At 67.3% G+C, this 14797-nt stretch overlaps 1 protein-coding gene across 1 annotated transcript in view; it reads left to right on the top strand.

The window, feature by feature from the left end:
* Positions 1–1693: 1693 nt before the first annotated feature.
* The window catches only part of NFAM1 (NFAT activating protein with ITAM motif 1), a 24061-nt gene continuing 10957 nt past the window's right edge, over positions 1694–14797 (top strand). Inside the window, exons 1-2 of the mRNA XM_084879281.1 lie at positions 1694–1898; positions 13276–13642. Of these exons, the coding sequence (XP_084735407.1) occupies positions 1808–1898; positions 13276–13642 (458 nt within the window). The 5' untranslated portion in view covers positions 1694–1807. The remainder of the gene's footprint in view (positions 1899–13275; positions 13643–14797) is intronic.

The raw sequence follows: 14797 nt of genomic DNA, 5'->3' as shown, positions 1-14797 counted from the left end.
CAGGGAGCACTCTGAGGCAACACTGTGACATGGTTTGCACTTCCACTGCCGGCACACAGTAGGTACTTAATAAGCGTATGTGGGAACTGAACTGAGCACAGAGGTCTGCCCTCCCCTGAAGCCAGTGGGAGCCCACTCTGTGCCAGGCTTGGTGCTGGGCACCCCCCTCCGCAGCCAGCCTGGGGGGGGCCTTATCCCCTGACGCCACTCACCACCCGTCCACACACCCGCCGTGTTTACTGAGCGCCTACTAGGTGCGGCTCTGAGCTCTGCACAGGGGCAGAGGCGAGGAAGCCAAACAGGAGGCACAGGCAGGTGGCAATGCCCAGGGCTGCAGGGCTGCAGAGAGCGTGGCTGCAGAGTGAGGGGCGAGGGGTGGGGTGGGAGGGGCGGAGGGGGGCAGGGTCAGAGCTGGCGCCCCTGTCGCTGTTCTGAGGCAGCTGGGCACGCAGCCACCTCCTGATGCCAGGCCCTGAAGAGGCCCGGAGGCGCAGACGGAGCCTCCCGAACGCTCCCTCCGCGGGGCATCAGTGCGCCTCTCACCGCGGCCCAGACAGCGGCTCCCCACGGAGCTGGGCCCGCGGGAAGCAGATGATCTGCGTCTCCCCGTGACACCCCCGCCATGCATCACCGTGACGGATCGGCAGCCAGTACGGCCCCCGCCCCATGGCCCCCCCGGCAGGAACGGTGCGTTCACAGTCTCCTCACCTGGTGGGCCCCCCCCCATCCCGCTGGCGGGACAGCCGGTAGCTTGCATCGCTCGCGTGCACAGCCGTGTGTGGGGGAGGGGGGCTGGCTCAAAACATGGAAACTGGACCCCGCGGGGCCTGCGGCGGGAGGTGGGGGCGGGCTCCCGTCACACAGCCAGCACCTGCCCGGGGCTCAGGCAGGCCGCTTGGCCTCTGGGGACACGGTGTTCCCTTTGTGTGGCTGGCATCGCGGTCGATGGAGAAAGAGGTGAGCCGGCATGTGGGGAAACCCAGCCTCCCTGGCCTGCTTCCTCCCAGCGCCAGCACGTGGCTCCCCTCCCCCTCCCCCCCCTTCCCTCCGCCCCCCAGACCCCCCCCAGCTCAGCCTGGGGCTGGGCTCCGGGTCCACGGGAACAGGTCCCGTGTCTGCGCTGCTGGCGCTGAGGACGGGCTGTCTCCGGGCCGGATGGGGAAGGGGAGCTCAGGTTTAGGGGAGCTGCGGGGGGCGGGCTGAGAGGGGCCCCCGCCGGCCTCTGTGGGGACGGGTGGCCCTGCTGGTTAATGACCTGCCCCATGTGTGGGGCTGGGAACGGTGGCTCCTGCCCCTCTCCAACTGCCTGCCCCTCCTCCATCACCACCTGCCCCTTCTGGGACCGCCCCCCCCAGCCCTGCTCTCTGATGAGATCACTGTGGGGGCTCCTGGGCTACTGCCAAGGGGAAGGTTTGGCACGCGGGCATCTCTAAACAGTTTGAGGCGTGAGCGGCTAACCAAGCCCTGTGGCTACCACGGGCACCTGTGTCCCCTCAGGGACAGCGGCTCCCGGACCCGCCGCCAGCCAGAAAGGGGCAGGAGGGAGCAGCCCCCCCTGGCAGGTTAGGAGGCTGAGCCCGGAGCCCACCTGCGGCCCCACCTGGCGCCGGGGGCGGGGGAGGGGAGGGGGCTGTTCCCACTGCCGGAGGAGGAAGTTGGGGTCACGGAGTGGAGCAGGCACGTGAGCCTGGAGGAAGCGGAGGGTGGCCAGGGAGGGGCCTGGTGGGGACAGGAAGGGGAACTGTGGCTGCCAGCGCTGTCCTGTCTGGGAACTAAGGCGGAAGGAGAGCCACTGCCAGGAGGCCCCATGGAGAGCCGGCCTCGGCGGCGGTGGGCCCCCCGCGCGGCCCCCTGGCTCCTGGGCCTGCTCCTGAGCCCCTGGACCCTGCGGCCCACAGGTACTGTCCTCCCCCGGCCCGCACAGCAGAGCTGCTTTCATCCCACCGCCGCCGCCAATGCCGTCTCCTCGGCGATGTGCGGGCCTTTGAACACTGCGCCTTCACAGGGAAGCCGTGGGGACCGGGCTGTTTAGCTGATGCCGTGCAGGTGGCGGGGGGTGGGGGAGGGAGGGCAAGCCGCCCTCCATGCTGACAGCTCCTCCGGCACCGCCTGGCCTCCGGCCCTCAGACAGGGTGGGCGGCACTGCTGTGCCAGCGGCCACGGGCATGGGGTGAGGGTCCCAGGGACGCTAAGGTAGAAGCAGGACACGGAGCCTGCCCAGAGGCAGAGCCGCCTCGGTGTTGGTGTTGCCGTGTCAGCCAGCGAGGGGAGGGGAGGGGAGGGGAGGGGAGGGGAGGGGAGGGGAGGGGAGGGAGGGAGGCTGTAACCTGGAGCTCAGAACTGTCACTGTCACCAGGAAGGATGGCGCCACCCCTTCCTGAAACACGTCGTTATTTTACCCCGGGAGCCAGGCCTCTCCCGGGGGCCAGGCCTCTCCCGGGCCAGCGCTGTCCCTCCTGGTCCCAGGCCCGCTTGGAAGCTGGGTGGCCTGGGTCCAAGGCAGGACCCGGGTGGGTGGCCTTGGGGTGAGCTCATCCAGGCCAGGGAACCCCCAGGATGTGCCCACACTGGGGTCCCTCGTGCTCAGGGCAGCGCTGACCCGGGACCCCCTCACTAGGTGCGGCTCTCCCCCTTCTCCCGACCTCCATGAGGCCAGGCCCCCCCCGCCCCCGTCCCCTCGCCTGAGCCGCTGTTGTTACCAGGAGTCGGCCTCTGCGCTCAGCGCCCCTCGAGGCGCCGTGGGTGCTGTCCCTCCGGCACCACTTAGGGGCCGGGAGGCCGGGAACGTGTCCGGGGTTAGAGGGCGAGTAGAGGTCAGGTTCAGGGCTGGGTCAGCCCGAGCCCCCAGCTAGGACCCCAGGCAGCGGGCTCTGGGGTTCCACTCGCCTTTCTTTATAAAGAGCTTTCTTCAAGGAAAGGAAAAATCTCCCCTTCTACCGCCAGGGCGGCGAGAGCAGAATGCGTGGTGCCTGCCTTCCCGCAGGCCCGGCCTGAGACAGGGAGCCGGCGGGCAGAGACCAGCTGAGGAGCCGCGTGTGGGGACTCTGCCTTTGAACTCACACGTAGCCATTGTTAGCGTGATTTCCCCAAGTTCCCATCGTTTGTTTGTGGGTCCCGCCCCCCCAAAAGGGCCCGACGCAGCCGGGAGCCTGCGCGGAGGAGACCGCGGTGCGAGGTGGTTTTGTAACATCTCGGTCCTTGTGTTGCCGTAAATCAGGAAAAGAGAAATGCTCTTTCACAAGAGGGGAAACCACCTGTGTCTCCTCTCCCAGGCCGTCTGGGGGGGCAGGCAGCACCCCGTTCTCCTGGCCCCGCCCCTGCAGTCCTGTCCCACATCCCCTGGCCCCCCAGACTCCAGCCGTCAGTGCCGCAGACCCTGCCCGCACCCCTCACCCGGGGCCCGGGGAGTGTGGTCAGGGAGCCAGGGGGAGCAGGGTTGAGGCTCGGGACCCGGGGCGAGCAGCCTGCGTTTGAGTCAGCTCTGCAACTCACCCTGGGACCCGGGGCAGGTTCTTAATGCCGCGGTGCCTCAGTTGCCCCATCTGGTAAATGGGTGTGATAGTAGTGCCTGCCTGCTAGCACGTCCTGAGAGTAAGTGGTCAGGGCACGTGGTTGGGGCTCAGAGAGTCAGCGCCCACCAGCCTAGCAGAGCCCACCAAAACCCAAGATTCAGGTGATCAGGTGACAGGCTCAGCATCCGGGTGAGCCCCCGGCCCCTTGGGGTCTCTCTGACACACCCTGCTGGCATCTGAGCTTCTCCTGCTCCATTTGCTCCGGCAGCGCCTGTGGTCTCAGGGGCCGCTGCTCTCCTGAGCCTGGACACAGGCCTCAGCCGCCCCCAAGGGCCTTGGGGCCAGGCGGGCCAGGGACAAGTCCTGCCTTCCTTCACCGACTGCTGTGTGAGCTCAGGCAAGGCACTTAACCTCTCTGAGCCTCAGTATCCCCAACAAATGTCAGTCCTGGCCGTTCCCGGGCCCTGGGCGGTGTTATTTCTCCAACATCCATAGAGGAGGACCCGTTCTAGGCACGGGCGGCACCAGGGCACAACCCCCGCTCTCAGCCCGGGGACACGGACTCTCCTGGAGGTACCCGGGGTGGGTGCCCCGGCCTCCGTTTGCTCTGGACTCCGTCCTTTCTCCCCTCGCCATGAGCCTCCGCTTCCTTCTCACAGTCCGGCCTCCACCTGCGTCTAATCCCAACACAGCTTTGGAGGCTGGCAGAGAGCCCGCTCCGCTGGGGAGTGCGGGGAGGGGCTGGAGGGGGTAGTGAGATGGGGAGGAGAGAGCGCGGTGGGTGGCAGGCCCCGCAGGGATCAAGGCTGGGAGGCCAGAGGCAGAGCCGGGAGGTTTGACCGGAGGTTTGACCTGCGGGAGCCGCGCTGGGCAGAGCGGTGGGATGGATCCCGCGGGGCTGCGGTTCCCGGCGGATTACAAACGCCCGCCAGGCAGGGTTCAGACGCGCTGCAGTCAGTCCTGTGGCCGCTGCTTTCTCTTTAAAGTGTGACATGTGATGCGCATACAGAAAAGCACAGCACACCTTCAAACCAAGGCTGTGTGCCCACAGGGCCAAGGAGGGGAACACGCGTGCCTCTGAGCCCCGGGCGCCAGCCCCACCCGCCCCTTCGCTGCGTGTCCCTGCGCGACGGCCCTGCCCGCGTTGGCCTCCGCACGGAGGCTCAGAGCGGTTCCCGGGCTCCCTCCGTGGCGCTTCTCTCATTCGGGCTGAGCCTTTGAAGATCTGTCAGTGGCTGGTGTGGCCGATGCTGGTTCATTCTCTTTGCCAAAGAGCAGGGTGTGGACCACGGCCCGCGGCGAAGCCCAGCCCAGGTCTGGCCCCCGAGTTATGAATGGCTCTTAGATTTTTAAAAAATATTTTGTTATTGATTTCAGAGAGGAAGGGAGAGGAAGGAGGAGGAAGGGAGAGGAAGAGAGAGATAGAAACATTAATGATCAGAGAATCATTGGTCGGCTGCCTCCTGCACGCCCCACACTGGGGACTGAGCCCGCAACCCAGGCCTGTGCCCTGACCGGGAATCGATCAGTGACCTCCTGGTTCACAGGTCGATGCTCAGCCACTGAGCCACACCGGCCGGGCGGTTCTTAGATTTATTTTTAACGGTTGAAGGGGGAGGGGTGTGTTGGAAATCAAAAGAAGAACATTTCACAATACGTGAAAATTACACTGTAGGCACATTTCCGGGTCCGTAAATAAAGTTTTATTGGAACAGAGCCACCCATGGCGTTCGTAGATCACCCAGGGCTGCTGGTGCCCGGCTCGGAGTGAAGTCTTTGCAGTAGAGACCACATGGCCCGCGCAGCGTGAACTGGCCCTGGCCCTGTGCGAACGGGCTGTCGGCTCCGGCGGGGAGGCCACTGGACGGCTGTGCGCGTCTGTGTGGTTAAGGTCCAGGTCTCCGTGCTCCCCGGGGGCGGGTGTGCGTGTGGTCTCCGAGCTCATGGGGGTGCGGGGCCTCCAGGACACGCTCCCACGGGGGCTGCTCTCTCGGCTGCCGCCTCCTGGCGGACGGGGACTCCCAGAGGGCAGGTGCCCACAGTGCCGGCCCGGGGACAGGTGTGGAACAGGACCGTTTCAGCACCTCAGCCACACACCGCCCCCCCCCCCCCCCCCCGGGTTCCAAGCGGGTGATGGATGCACCAGGGGAGGCGCCTGGGCTGGGTGGTGAGCCTCCCGGCCCCTGGGCCTTAGGCTCCGCTGGGCACAGGCGGAGAGACCGACCCAGTGTCCGGTGACGGGGAGAGGACGCAGGAGGGCTGGGCAAATGGACCTGGAACGGGATCTGCCTCTCGCCTGCTCCCTCGGACCCTCCTCCGGCTCCCTGCTCTGCGGGTCTGGCGGCTGCCCTGTGGTGGGAGTGTGGGTGGCAGGCCCTGGGACGGGAGGGGCGGCTGGAGTAAGCTGCGAGGGGGAGGGGGAGGGGGATGTGAGATTGGCAGGCCACGCGGATGGTGAGCACAGTCTGCCCAGCCTGGGTCTGGGTACCAGCCTGGGTCTGGGTCTGGGTCCAGGGAGACTGTGGCGAAGTCACCTGACCTCCTGGTGCCCAGTCCCTCCCCACGGGCCTCTGCCAGCAGCCTGGGGGGCGCTCTAGGAGCCTCCGCCCCTCCTCAGGGTGGGCGCGGGCGGGGTTGGGGGGTGCCTAGGGCTGGGGAGAAGGCAGTGTGGGGGCCTGGCTCACCCCCCATGGGTGGGCTGCGGCGGGGGGAAGGGTGGGGCCAGAGCTGGAGCCCCTCCGAGGCCTGGGCCAGGCCCCTGCAGATGGGCCAGGGGGAGGGGACCCTGCAGGAGCCAGCACTGCCCAAAGCCCAAGGCGGGCGTGTCCCCTCACCGCGCTCGGCCTAGGGCCAAGGGCAGAGTCTGCAGCCCTTGGAGCACGCGTGCAAATGTAAGGCCTGCAGACCCTGTGCCTCAGCGCCTCCCTCCCGGGCCCAGGGGGCGGCCACGGCCACAGGGCGGTCCCCGGGGTCCGAGCCGGCACAGGCAGCACCACACCCTCCGCCGGCCCTGGCAGCAGTGCGTTCAGATAGGGCGCCCTCCTCCCAGGCGGCAGCCCCCCTCCCACCCCCACTTCTTTTATAATTAATTTCAGAGAGGAAGGGAGAGGGAGAGAGAGAGAAACATCAATGATGAGAAAGAATCATTGATGGGCTGCCTCCTGCACACCTACTGGGGATCAAACCCAGACACACATGCCCTTGACCGGAATCGAACCTGGGACCCTTCAGTCCGCAGGCCGACACTCTATCCACTGAACTACACTGACTAGGGCCCGCTCCCACTTCCGAGCCTCTGGACAGCTGCCTGCCGGGCCTCTGCTCCTGTGCTCACGGCCTGGAAGGTGTCCTTCCACCTGCCCACCTGGCTCCAGCCTGCCCGTCCGTCGGCCAAGGTCACATCTGCTGTTCCTCTGCCCACCCTCCCACGGACCAGCCCTGCCCCCAGGTGTGCACCTGTGACCGAGGGGGGGCAGTCTGAGCTCACCTGGGGCGGGTTAGGGTGCGGACACAGCCAAGGGACAGGTACCAGCCTTAAGCGGTGGGCCGTGTAAGAAAAGCCAGAGGAAGGGCACAGAGAGGAGTGGGCTGGGGGAGCCTTGCAGGGAGTGTCAGCAGGGTCAGGGTCAAGGCCAGAAATGGCAGGAGCCACAGCTTATCAACCTGGATCTCTGCTGACCTCCTGCTCGGGGGAAGGCAGGAGACTGGGCTGAGGCAGGGACAGAGGCGGGGGGGACAGAGGTAGGGACAGGGCAGGGGGGAGGGACAGGGACAGAGGCGGGGGTTGGGAGCAGGGGGGACAGAGGTAGGGACAGGGCAGGGGGGAGGGGGGCAGAGGCAGGGACAGGGGCAGGGACCAGGGACAGGCTGGCTGGTGGAGGAACGTGCAGTGGTTCTGGCGCGGAGGGGACGGATCTGGGGGAGGTAGAGATTTAGGGGAGCCAGGATAACTGATCTGGTGGAGGGTTCCCAGAAGGAGCTGGTGCACTGACAGGCGGGCGTGTGTATGTGAAAGGGGGGCTGGAGGGAAGGGGCTGAGCCCCCGGGCGCGCTGAGGCGAGGGCTTGGCGCCCCCAGGCCTCCTCCCGGCACAGCCCCGGGAAAGGTGATGAGCTGCTCCCAGCTCAGACCCTCCGAGGCGCTCAGGTTCCACGAGGGGTTGGCGCTCTGCCCCCCTCCGGCCCCCCAAACCCTTTCAACTCCGCCAGGCTTTGAGTCTTCCCTCTCAGTGCTCTGTTGCCAGACTTCTAGAAGCTTCACTCGAGGGCTTTCTTGTGCTTACACCCCCCTCCCGCCCCCCTCAGCTGCCTCCTACTCTCCCTTCAAAGAGCACGTGGTCGGGGATGGGAGGAGGATCACATGTTCCCCCGGCGATGCGGGCGGGACTGCAGCTCGGCGTCCGTCTGATCCTGCTCTGGGGGTCCGCAGGGAGCACGTTCCACTGTAATGGGGGGGGGGGCACAGGCTGAAGAATTACATTTAAAAACCAAGTCAGGGCCCAGCCCAAGGGCCGCCCCAGCTGGCTGCCCGGGGCCCCTCCTCTGGTCTCTGCAGCCCTGACCACCTTCAACCCGCACGTCCCAGCTGGCATCAGGGGGCCCGGCCTCCCTGGTGCGACTCTAGGGGGCATCCCCCAGGGACACCCCGGGGGGTCCATTCCCCTCTCCATTTCCCCCTCCCCCTTCAGCGGCAAGGAGCCGAGCCCCACCCACCCCTTGGCCCTAAAATCACCCCCACCCCCTCCTGACACCCTTCCTCGAGGGTGGGCGGCGGGGACAGGGGTGCGGGGGGCACCCCCTCCAGTGAGCTCCACAGTCTGAGCAGCTTGCTTTTCAGACGGGAGGGAGCGGCTGTTCCGCTTCACAAACACCCGACGCTCGGCCCTGGGCTCGTGTGGCGCGGCCAGCGGGCACCAGGTTCCAGGGTCTGGGGGGTGAGAACCGCGGGCCTCGGGGAGGCCCGGGCAGCCCCCTCCGTGCGCCCCCGAAGGCGGCGGCGGCGGGAGAGGTGACAGCGGGCAGATGGCAGGTTCCGTGGGCTCCGGGCTCACCGCTCGCCATCCGCACGCTCTGTGCACAGGCTGCTGCCCGCACTGCCCTGTGCTCCTGCGTCAGCGCCTGGTCCCGTGTGATGCGTGTCCCAGGGCCGGCCGTGGTCCTGTGCCTCCCGCATCCGCACTCGGCCACACGCCGTCCTGTGTGATGCGTGTCCCAGGGACCGGCCGTGGCCCGCCGCGTCCTGGTGTCCACGCTCAGGCAGACGGCGGCGCTGAGATACACCCGCAGCCCCGTCTGCGCCTTCCCAGCAGCCCTGCGGGGCCTTTGGAAAGAGGCGGCTCCGAAGGTGCCAGCACTGAACCGGGGGCAGAACTCGGTGCCCGAGACGCAGGCCGTGGGACCGCTCTCCTCCGGCCTGGGGAAGCCACGTGCTCCCTTTACCATCAGCCCGAGGCGGACCGGGCCCTCTGACCGCACGTCGGGCTCTCACCTCGGCTGGCCAGGCCGGCGCTCAGCGCACAGAGGGGTCTGAGTCCCGGGCGGAGGGGCTGGGGCCACGGCCGGGCCCAGGAGGGGGGGTGGGAGCAGCCAGGAGGCCAGGACGGCAGGGAGTGGGGAGGGAGGGGAGAGACGGGACGGGGCCAGGGCCTGGGGTGAGGGGTGTCCTCTCGGTGGTGAGGGAGGTGCTGTGGGCCCCCCTCGGACCACGGCTGCGGGACCGGAGTGTAGAGGCTCCCGGCCACCGGCGTCTGCCCTGGGGCCGCAGGCTCCGTGGAGGGCGCAGCAGCACCCCTCACGCCGCCGGTTTGCTCTCATTGTCCGGACTCCTGGGAGCGCCCTGCCTGCCGGTTCGATGGCCCAAGTCCAGAAAAATGGCCTCGGGTTCCGCTCCCTTTGAACGGCCGGTGCTGTCATCGGAGTCTTTTCCTCGGCTCGCTTTGAGACGTTACAACGGCGGCATGGAGGCGTGGGCAGCGTGTGGGGTCCAGGACCCAAAGGGACCCAGCGTGACAGCCCATCGCTGCCCCGTCTGGCCTGAGCGGAGCTTTTTCCTCCTCCGAGCCTCAGTTTCCCCATCTGCAGAAGGGGAGTCCCACCGGCCCGTCGCCGAGCAGGGTGCCTGAGTGCTGTGCAGAGCGGGCTGTGCCCCAGGAGTGCTCTGGGGGGCGGGGGGCGAGTCCTGCAGACGCTCGGGGACGGCAGGGAGCGGGAGGACACTCTGAGTGTGGGGACAGCGTGGCACAGCCTCCGGAGCCTGGCAGCCCGGCGTCTGCGGGCAGTGATCTGAGGGCCGGGGCCTGCAGACACGGCTGGACCCTCCAGGCCAGCACTTGCAATGTTTCTTTACACGGTGGCCTGCAGCCTAGCTGGTTTGGCTCAGTGGATAGAGCGTTGGCCTGCAGACTGAAGGGTCCCGGGTTCCATTCCGGTCAAGGGCATGTACCTTGGTTGCGGGCACATCCCCAGTGCGGGGTGTGCAGGAGGCAGCTGATCGATGCCTGATCGCAGTGCCAGCTTGGCTGGGACCCAGTCCACAGAGGCCGCCTCCCCCACCACGTGTGGAGGCAGCGGTTTCATGGGATCTGAGTTCTCCTCTCTCTGCATTTTCACGACCCTGGCCCTCTGAACTTAAAGTAACGAACCCAGCCCCCCGCCCCCGAGGGCGTGATTGCAGCGGCAGATCCGCCATCTCTGGGGGACCTGGCCTGTGGGGAGCTCTGTCAGACAACGGTGATGTCTTCCTGCCGGGACAGACAGGACGGCGGTCACGTGGTGCCTCCCGGACACAGAGGAGGGGCAGGAGCCGGGAGGTTGCCAGCCTCCGAGCAGCCCCGGGTGGCCACCTCCTCCATGGTTTGGGTCCAGTTCAGACCTCCTCGCCCCCCCCCCGCCCCCGCCTCGGAAACAAGCCGGGTCTGCGCTGGCGCCTTGGGGGGCCATGCGAGAACCGAACGGGAGGATGCGGGTGAAAGCGGCAGGGATTCACCCCCACCCCCAGGGACTGAGGAGGAACTGGTAGGGGAGCGGGTGGGTGTCCCAGACTGAGGGGGGAGGGGAGGCCTGCTGGACGGGGTGAGTGATATTCATCTCACCCCTCTCGCCTCTTGTCCTTCACGGCCCACCTGGGGCCCCAGCCTTTGCCTCTGCACCCCACCCTGCCCCTGCCCCTGCCCCTGCCCCTGCCCGTCTCACACAAACCCCAGCCCTGAGCCAGTGCTCCTCGTTTGACTGTGATAGTTCAACTGCGATGGGGCCACCCTGCAGCAGAGCCAGGGGTACAGTCGCTGTGCAATCCCGCGGGCTCCGCGGCCCGAGGGGGCCGGGCTGCTCCGTGGGTTCCCCACGCGTGAGCATCGTCCTGTGAATGACGGCGACAAAGCCGACCCCCGGTGACACCCAGACCTGCCTGTCGGTTCCCTGGAGCTGCCAGTGACGGGGGAGCGGTGTCTCTCCAGTTGCTCAATAGAAAAACTCAGTATCAGCGTGGCCGGAGCTGGAGGGACTAAAGGGTGTGAGGCCAGGCCTGTCCCTGTCCCCCCTCCTCCAGGGGCCCGCCCCCGCCCCCGGGGCCTGCTTGGGGCTGAGAGGAGAGTCTGGGCAGAAAGCCGCTGGCCCGGGGCCAGCCCCACTCCGGCGGGAGCCCACGCCGGCCTTCCCAACGGAATAAATCTCGCCGCTTCCTGTGCGCGTCTCAGACGCATGATCTTCTCCCGATTAACAACCTGGCCGGCGTGTTCTTGGCTGCTCGCTGCCGACCTCAATTTAGAACTGTCTGCTGTTTGGCGGCCCAGAGGGAAGGTGCTGGGGGGACGGGGTGTGCTGAGCCGAGCGGCTAGTGCAGCGGGTCTGGTGGGAGGTGTGCCCTGGCCCAGCGCAGCCGCTGCCCGCTGCCCGCTGCCCGCTGCCCGCTGTCCTCTGCCCGCTGCCCTCTGCCCGCTGCCCTCTGCCCGCTGCCCGCTGCCCGCTGCCCTCTGCCCGCTGCCCTCTGCCCGCTGCCCGCTGCCCACTGCCCGCTGCCCTCTGCCCGCTGCCCTCTGCCCGCTGCCCGCTGTCCTCTGCCCGCTGCCCGCTGCCCGCTGCCTGCTGCCGGCTGCCCTCTGCCCGCTGCCCTCTGCCCGCTGCCCTCTGTCCGCTGCCCTCTGCCCTCTGCCCGCTGCCCGCTGTCCTCTGCCCGCTGCCCGCTGCCCGCTGCCTGCTGCCGGCTGCCCTCTGCCCGCTGCCCTCTGCCCGCTGCCCTCTGTCCGCTGCCCTCTGCCCTCTGCCCGCTGCCCGCTGCCTGCTGCTGGCTGCCCTCTGCCCGCTGCCCTCTGCCCGCTGCCCTCTTCCCTCTGCCCGCTGCCCGCTGCCCTCTGCCCGCTGCCCGCTGCCCGCTGCCCTCTGCCCGCTGCCCTCTGCCCGCTGTCCTCTGCCCGCTACCCGCTGCCCGCTGCCCTCTGCCCGCTGCCCGCTGCCCGCTGCCCTCTGCCCTCTGCCCGCTGCCCTCTGCCCGCTGCCCTCTGCCCGCTGCCCTCTGTCCGCTGCCCTCTGCCCACTGCCCGCTGCCCGCTGCCGGCTGCCCTCTGCCCGCTGCCCTCTGCCCGCTGCCCTCTGCCCTCTGCCCGCTGCCCGCTGCCCGCTGCCCTCTGCCCGCTGCCCTCTGCCCGCTGTCCTCTGCCCGCTGCCCGCTGCCCGCTGCCCGCTGCCCTCTGCCCGCTGCCCGCTGCCCGCTGCCCTCTGACCGCTGCCCTCTGCCCGCTGCCCGCTGCCGGCTGCCCTCTGCCCGCTGCCCGCTGCCCTCTGCCCTCTGCCCTCTGCCCGCTGCCCTCTGCCCGCTGCCCGCTGCCCGCTGCCCTCTGCCCTCTGCCCGCTGCCCTCTGCCCTCTGCCCTCTGCCCGTTGCCCGCTGCCCTCTGCCCGCTGCCCGCTGCCCTCTGCCCTCTGCCCTCTGCCCTCTGCCCGCTGCCCTCTGCCCGCTGCCGGCTGCCCTCTGCCCGCTGCCCTCTGCCCACTGCCCACTGCCCTCCGCCCACTGCCCGCTGCCGGCATCTCAGGGGCCTGCAGGAGGCGGAGGCCTGGCAGGCAGGCAGGCTGCGGCTTTGGGCTCTCAAACTGCTTTCCTGGGGCCGCTAATGGGGTGGGTGGGGAGGAGGCAGCTCCCACAAAACTGCCTTGTAGCCTCACTGAGCGTCGTGTGGGCGCCTGTGTTGTGGGAAGGCCGCTCCCGGGCGGGCGGTGCTGGCTGTGGCCCCTAAAATCCCGGCGAACCCTTCTCCGAGCTGGGGCTGGGGAGAGCGTGTCTCTGGGCTGGCTCCCTCCTCCTCCAATGGGCAGAGCTGGGCACACCTGCCGCCCCCCCCCAGCCTGTGGCCGCCGCCTCTGAGAGATTGAAAGTAGCTGGCGGGGCAGGCGGGGCTCAGTGCTTGAGCGTGGACTAGGAACTAGGAGGTCCTGGTTCGATTCCCAGTCGGGCCACGGGCCTGGGCTGCAGGCTCGGTCCTTAGTGTGGGGCGTGCAGGAGGCAGCCAATAGGTGATTCGTTCTCATCATTGATGTTTCTATTTCTCTCTCCTCCCGTCCTCTCTGAAATCAATAAAAATATATTTTAAAATGCGGTGGGGGGGGGGGTACAGGAGGACATCGGACCCCCCTTCTCTGGAGAAGGCAGCTCGTACACACTCGGCCTGGGTGTGCTGGGAGCGGGCCGTGGTGAGGCCCTGGGCACCCCCGCCGCCAGGGCAGGGGGCGGGAGGCAGAGAGAGTCAGCGTCTCCTTTTCCTTCCTCTGCAGGAGGGCAGTCGGTGGCGTACCCTGGCCCCCCGATGCTGGCCTCTCTGGCCAACCAGGCCGTGTCCTTCAGCTGCAGAATCACCTACCCGTACACCCCAGAATTCAGAACCTTCACCGTCAGCTCCTTTTATGTGAACCGCCAGGGCCAGGAGAGCGCCGAGGAGCCGACGGGCTGCCAGCCCAGCGCGGGCCAGGAGAACCAGACCCTCACCACGGAGTGCCTGGTCACCCCCAGGCTGCCCAGCGCGCTGGCCACCGGCACCTACTACTGCTCCGTCCGCTGGCCGCACGCCAGGGTGCGGGGCCCCGGCACCTTCATCCTGGTCCGAGGTGAGGCTCCTCTCCGGCGGAGGGCCCGCGGGCCCGGGTGCGCTGGCTACACAGGATGAGCCTCCCGGGGACCCCTGCAGCTCAGGTCCAGACACCCACCAGGCCAGGCCACCCAGCCCTGCTCTCATGGCCTCCGGCACAGGAGGGTGTTGGGGTCTGCACACGTGAGCGTGCGTGCGTGCGTGCGTGCCTGTGTGAGTGTGTGTGTGTGTGTGTGTGGTGTGTGTGTGTGTGTGTGGTGTGTGGTGTGTGGTGTGTGTGTGTGTGTGGTGTGTGTGGTGTGTGTGGTGTGTGTGGTGTGTGTGGTGTGTGTGTGTGTGTGTGGTGTGTGGTGTGTGTGTGGTGTGTGGTGTGTGGTGTGTGTGTGTGTGTGGTGTGTGTGGTGTGTGTGGTGTGTGTGGTGTGTGTGGTGTGTGTGGTGTGTGGTGTGTGTGTGGTGTGTGGTGTGTGTGTGTGGTGTGTGTGGTGTGTGTGGTGTGTGTGGTGTGTGGTGTGTGTGTGTGTGTGTGTGTGTGGTGTGCGGTGTGTGTGTGTGTGTGTGTGGTGTGTGGTGTGGTGTGTGTGTGTGTGTGTGTGGTGTGTGGTGTGTGTGGTGTGTGTGGTGTGTGGGTGTGTGTGTGGTGTGTGTGTGTGTGTATGGTGTGTGGTGTGTGTGGTGTGTGTGTGTGTGTATGGTGTGTGTGTGTGGTGTGTGGTGTGTGTGGTGTGTGTGGTGTGTGGTGTGTGTGTGTGTGGTGTGTGGTGTGTGTGTGTGGTGTGTGTGGTGTGTGTGGTGTGTGTGGTGTGTGGTGTGTGTGTGGTGTGTGTGGTGTGTGGTGTGTGTGTGGTGTGTGTGTGTGTGGTGTGTGTGCTGTGTGTGGTGTGTGGGTGTGTGTGTGGTGTGTGTGTGTGTGTATGTGTGTGGTGTGTGTGTGTGTGTGTGTGTGTGTGTGGTGTGTGTGTGGTGTGTGTGGTGTGTGTGGTGTGTGGGTGTGTGTGTGGTGTGTGTGTGTGTATGGTGTGTGGTGTGTGTGGTGTGTGGTGTGTGTGTGGTGTGTGTGGTGTGTGTGGTGTGTGTGGTGTGTGGGTGTGTGTGTGGTGTGTGTGTGTGTGTGTGGTGTGTGGTGTGTGTGGTGTGTGTGTGTGTGTATGGTGTGTGTGTGTGGTGTGTGGTGTGTGTGTGTGTGTGTGTGTGTGTGTGTCGGCCTGGGAG

This window comes from Pipistrellus hanaki (genome assembly GCF_964339955.1).
Source record: "Pipistrellus hanaki genome assembly, chromosome: 3".
Lineage (NCBI taxonomy): Eukaryota > Metazoa > Chordata > Mammalia > Chiroptera > Vespertilionidae > Pipistrellus > Pipistrellus hanaki.
This window is presented reverse-complemented; position numbering and strand designations above follow the sequence as displayed.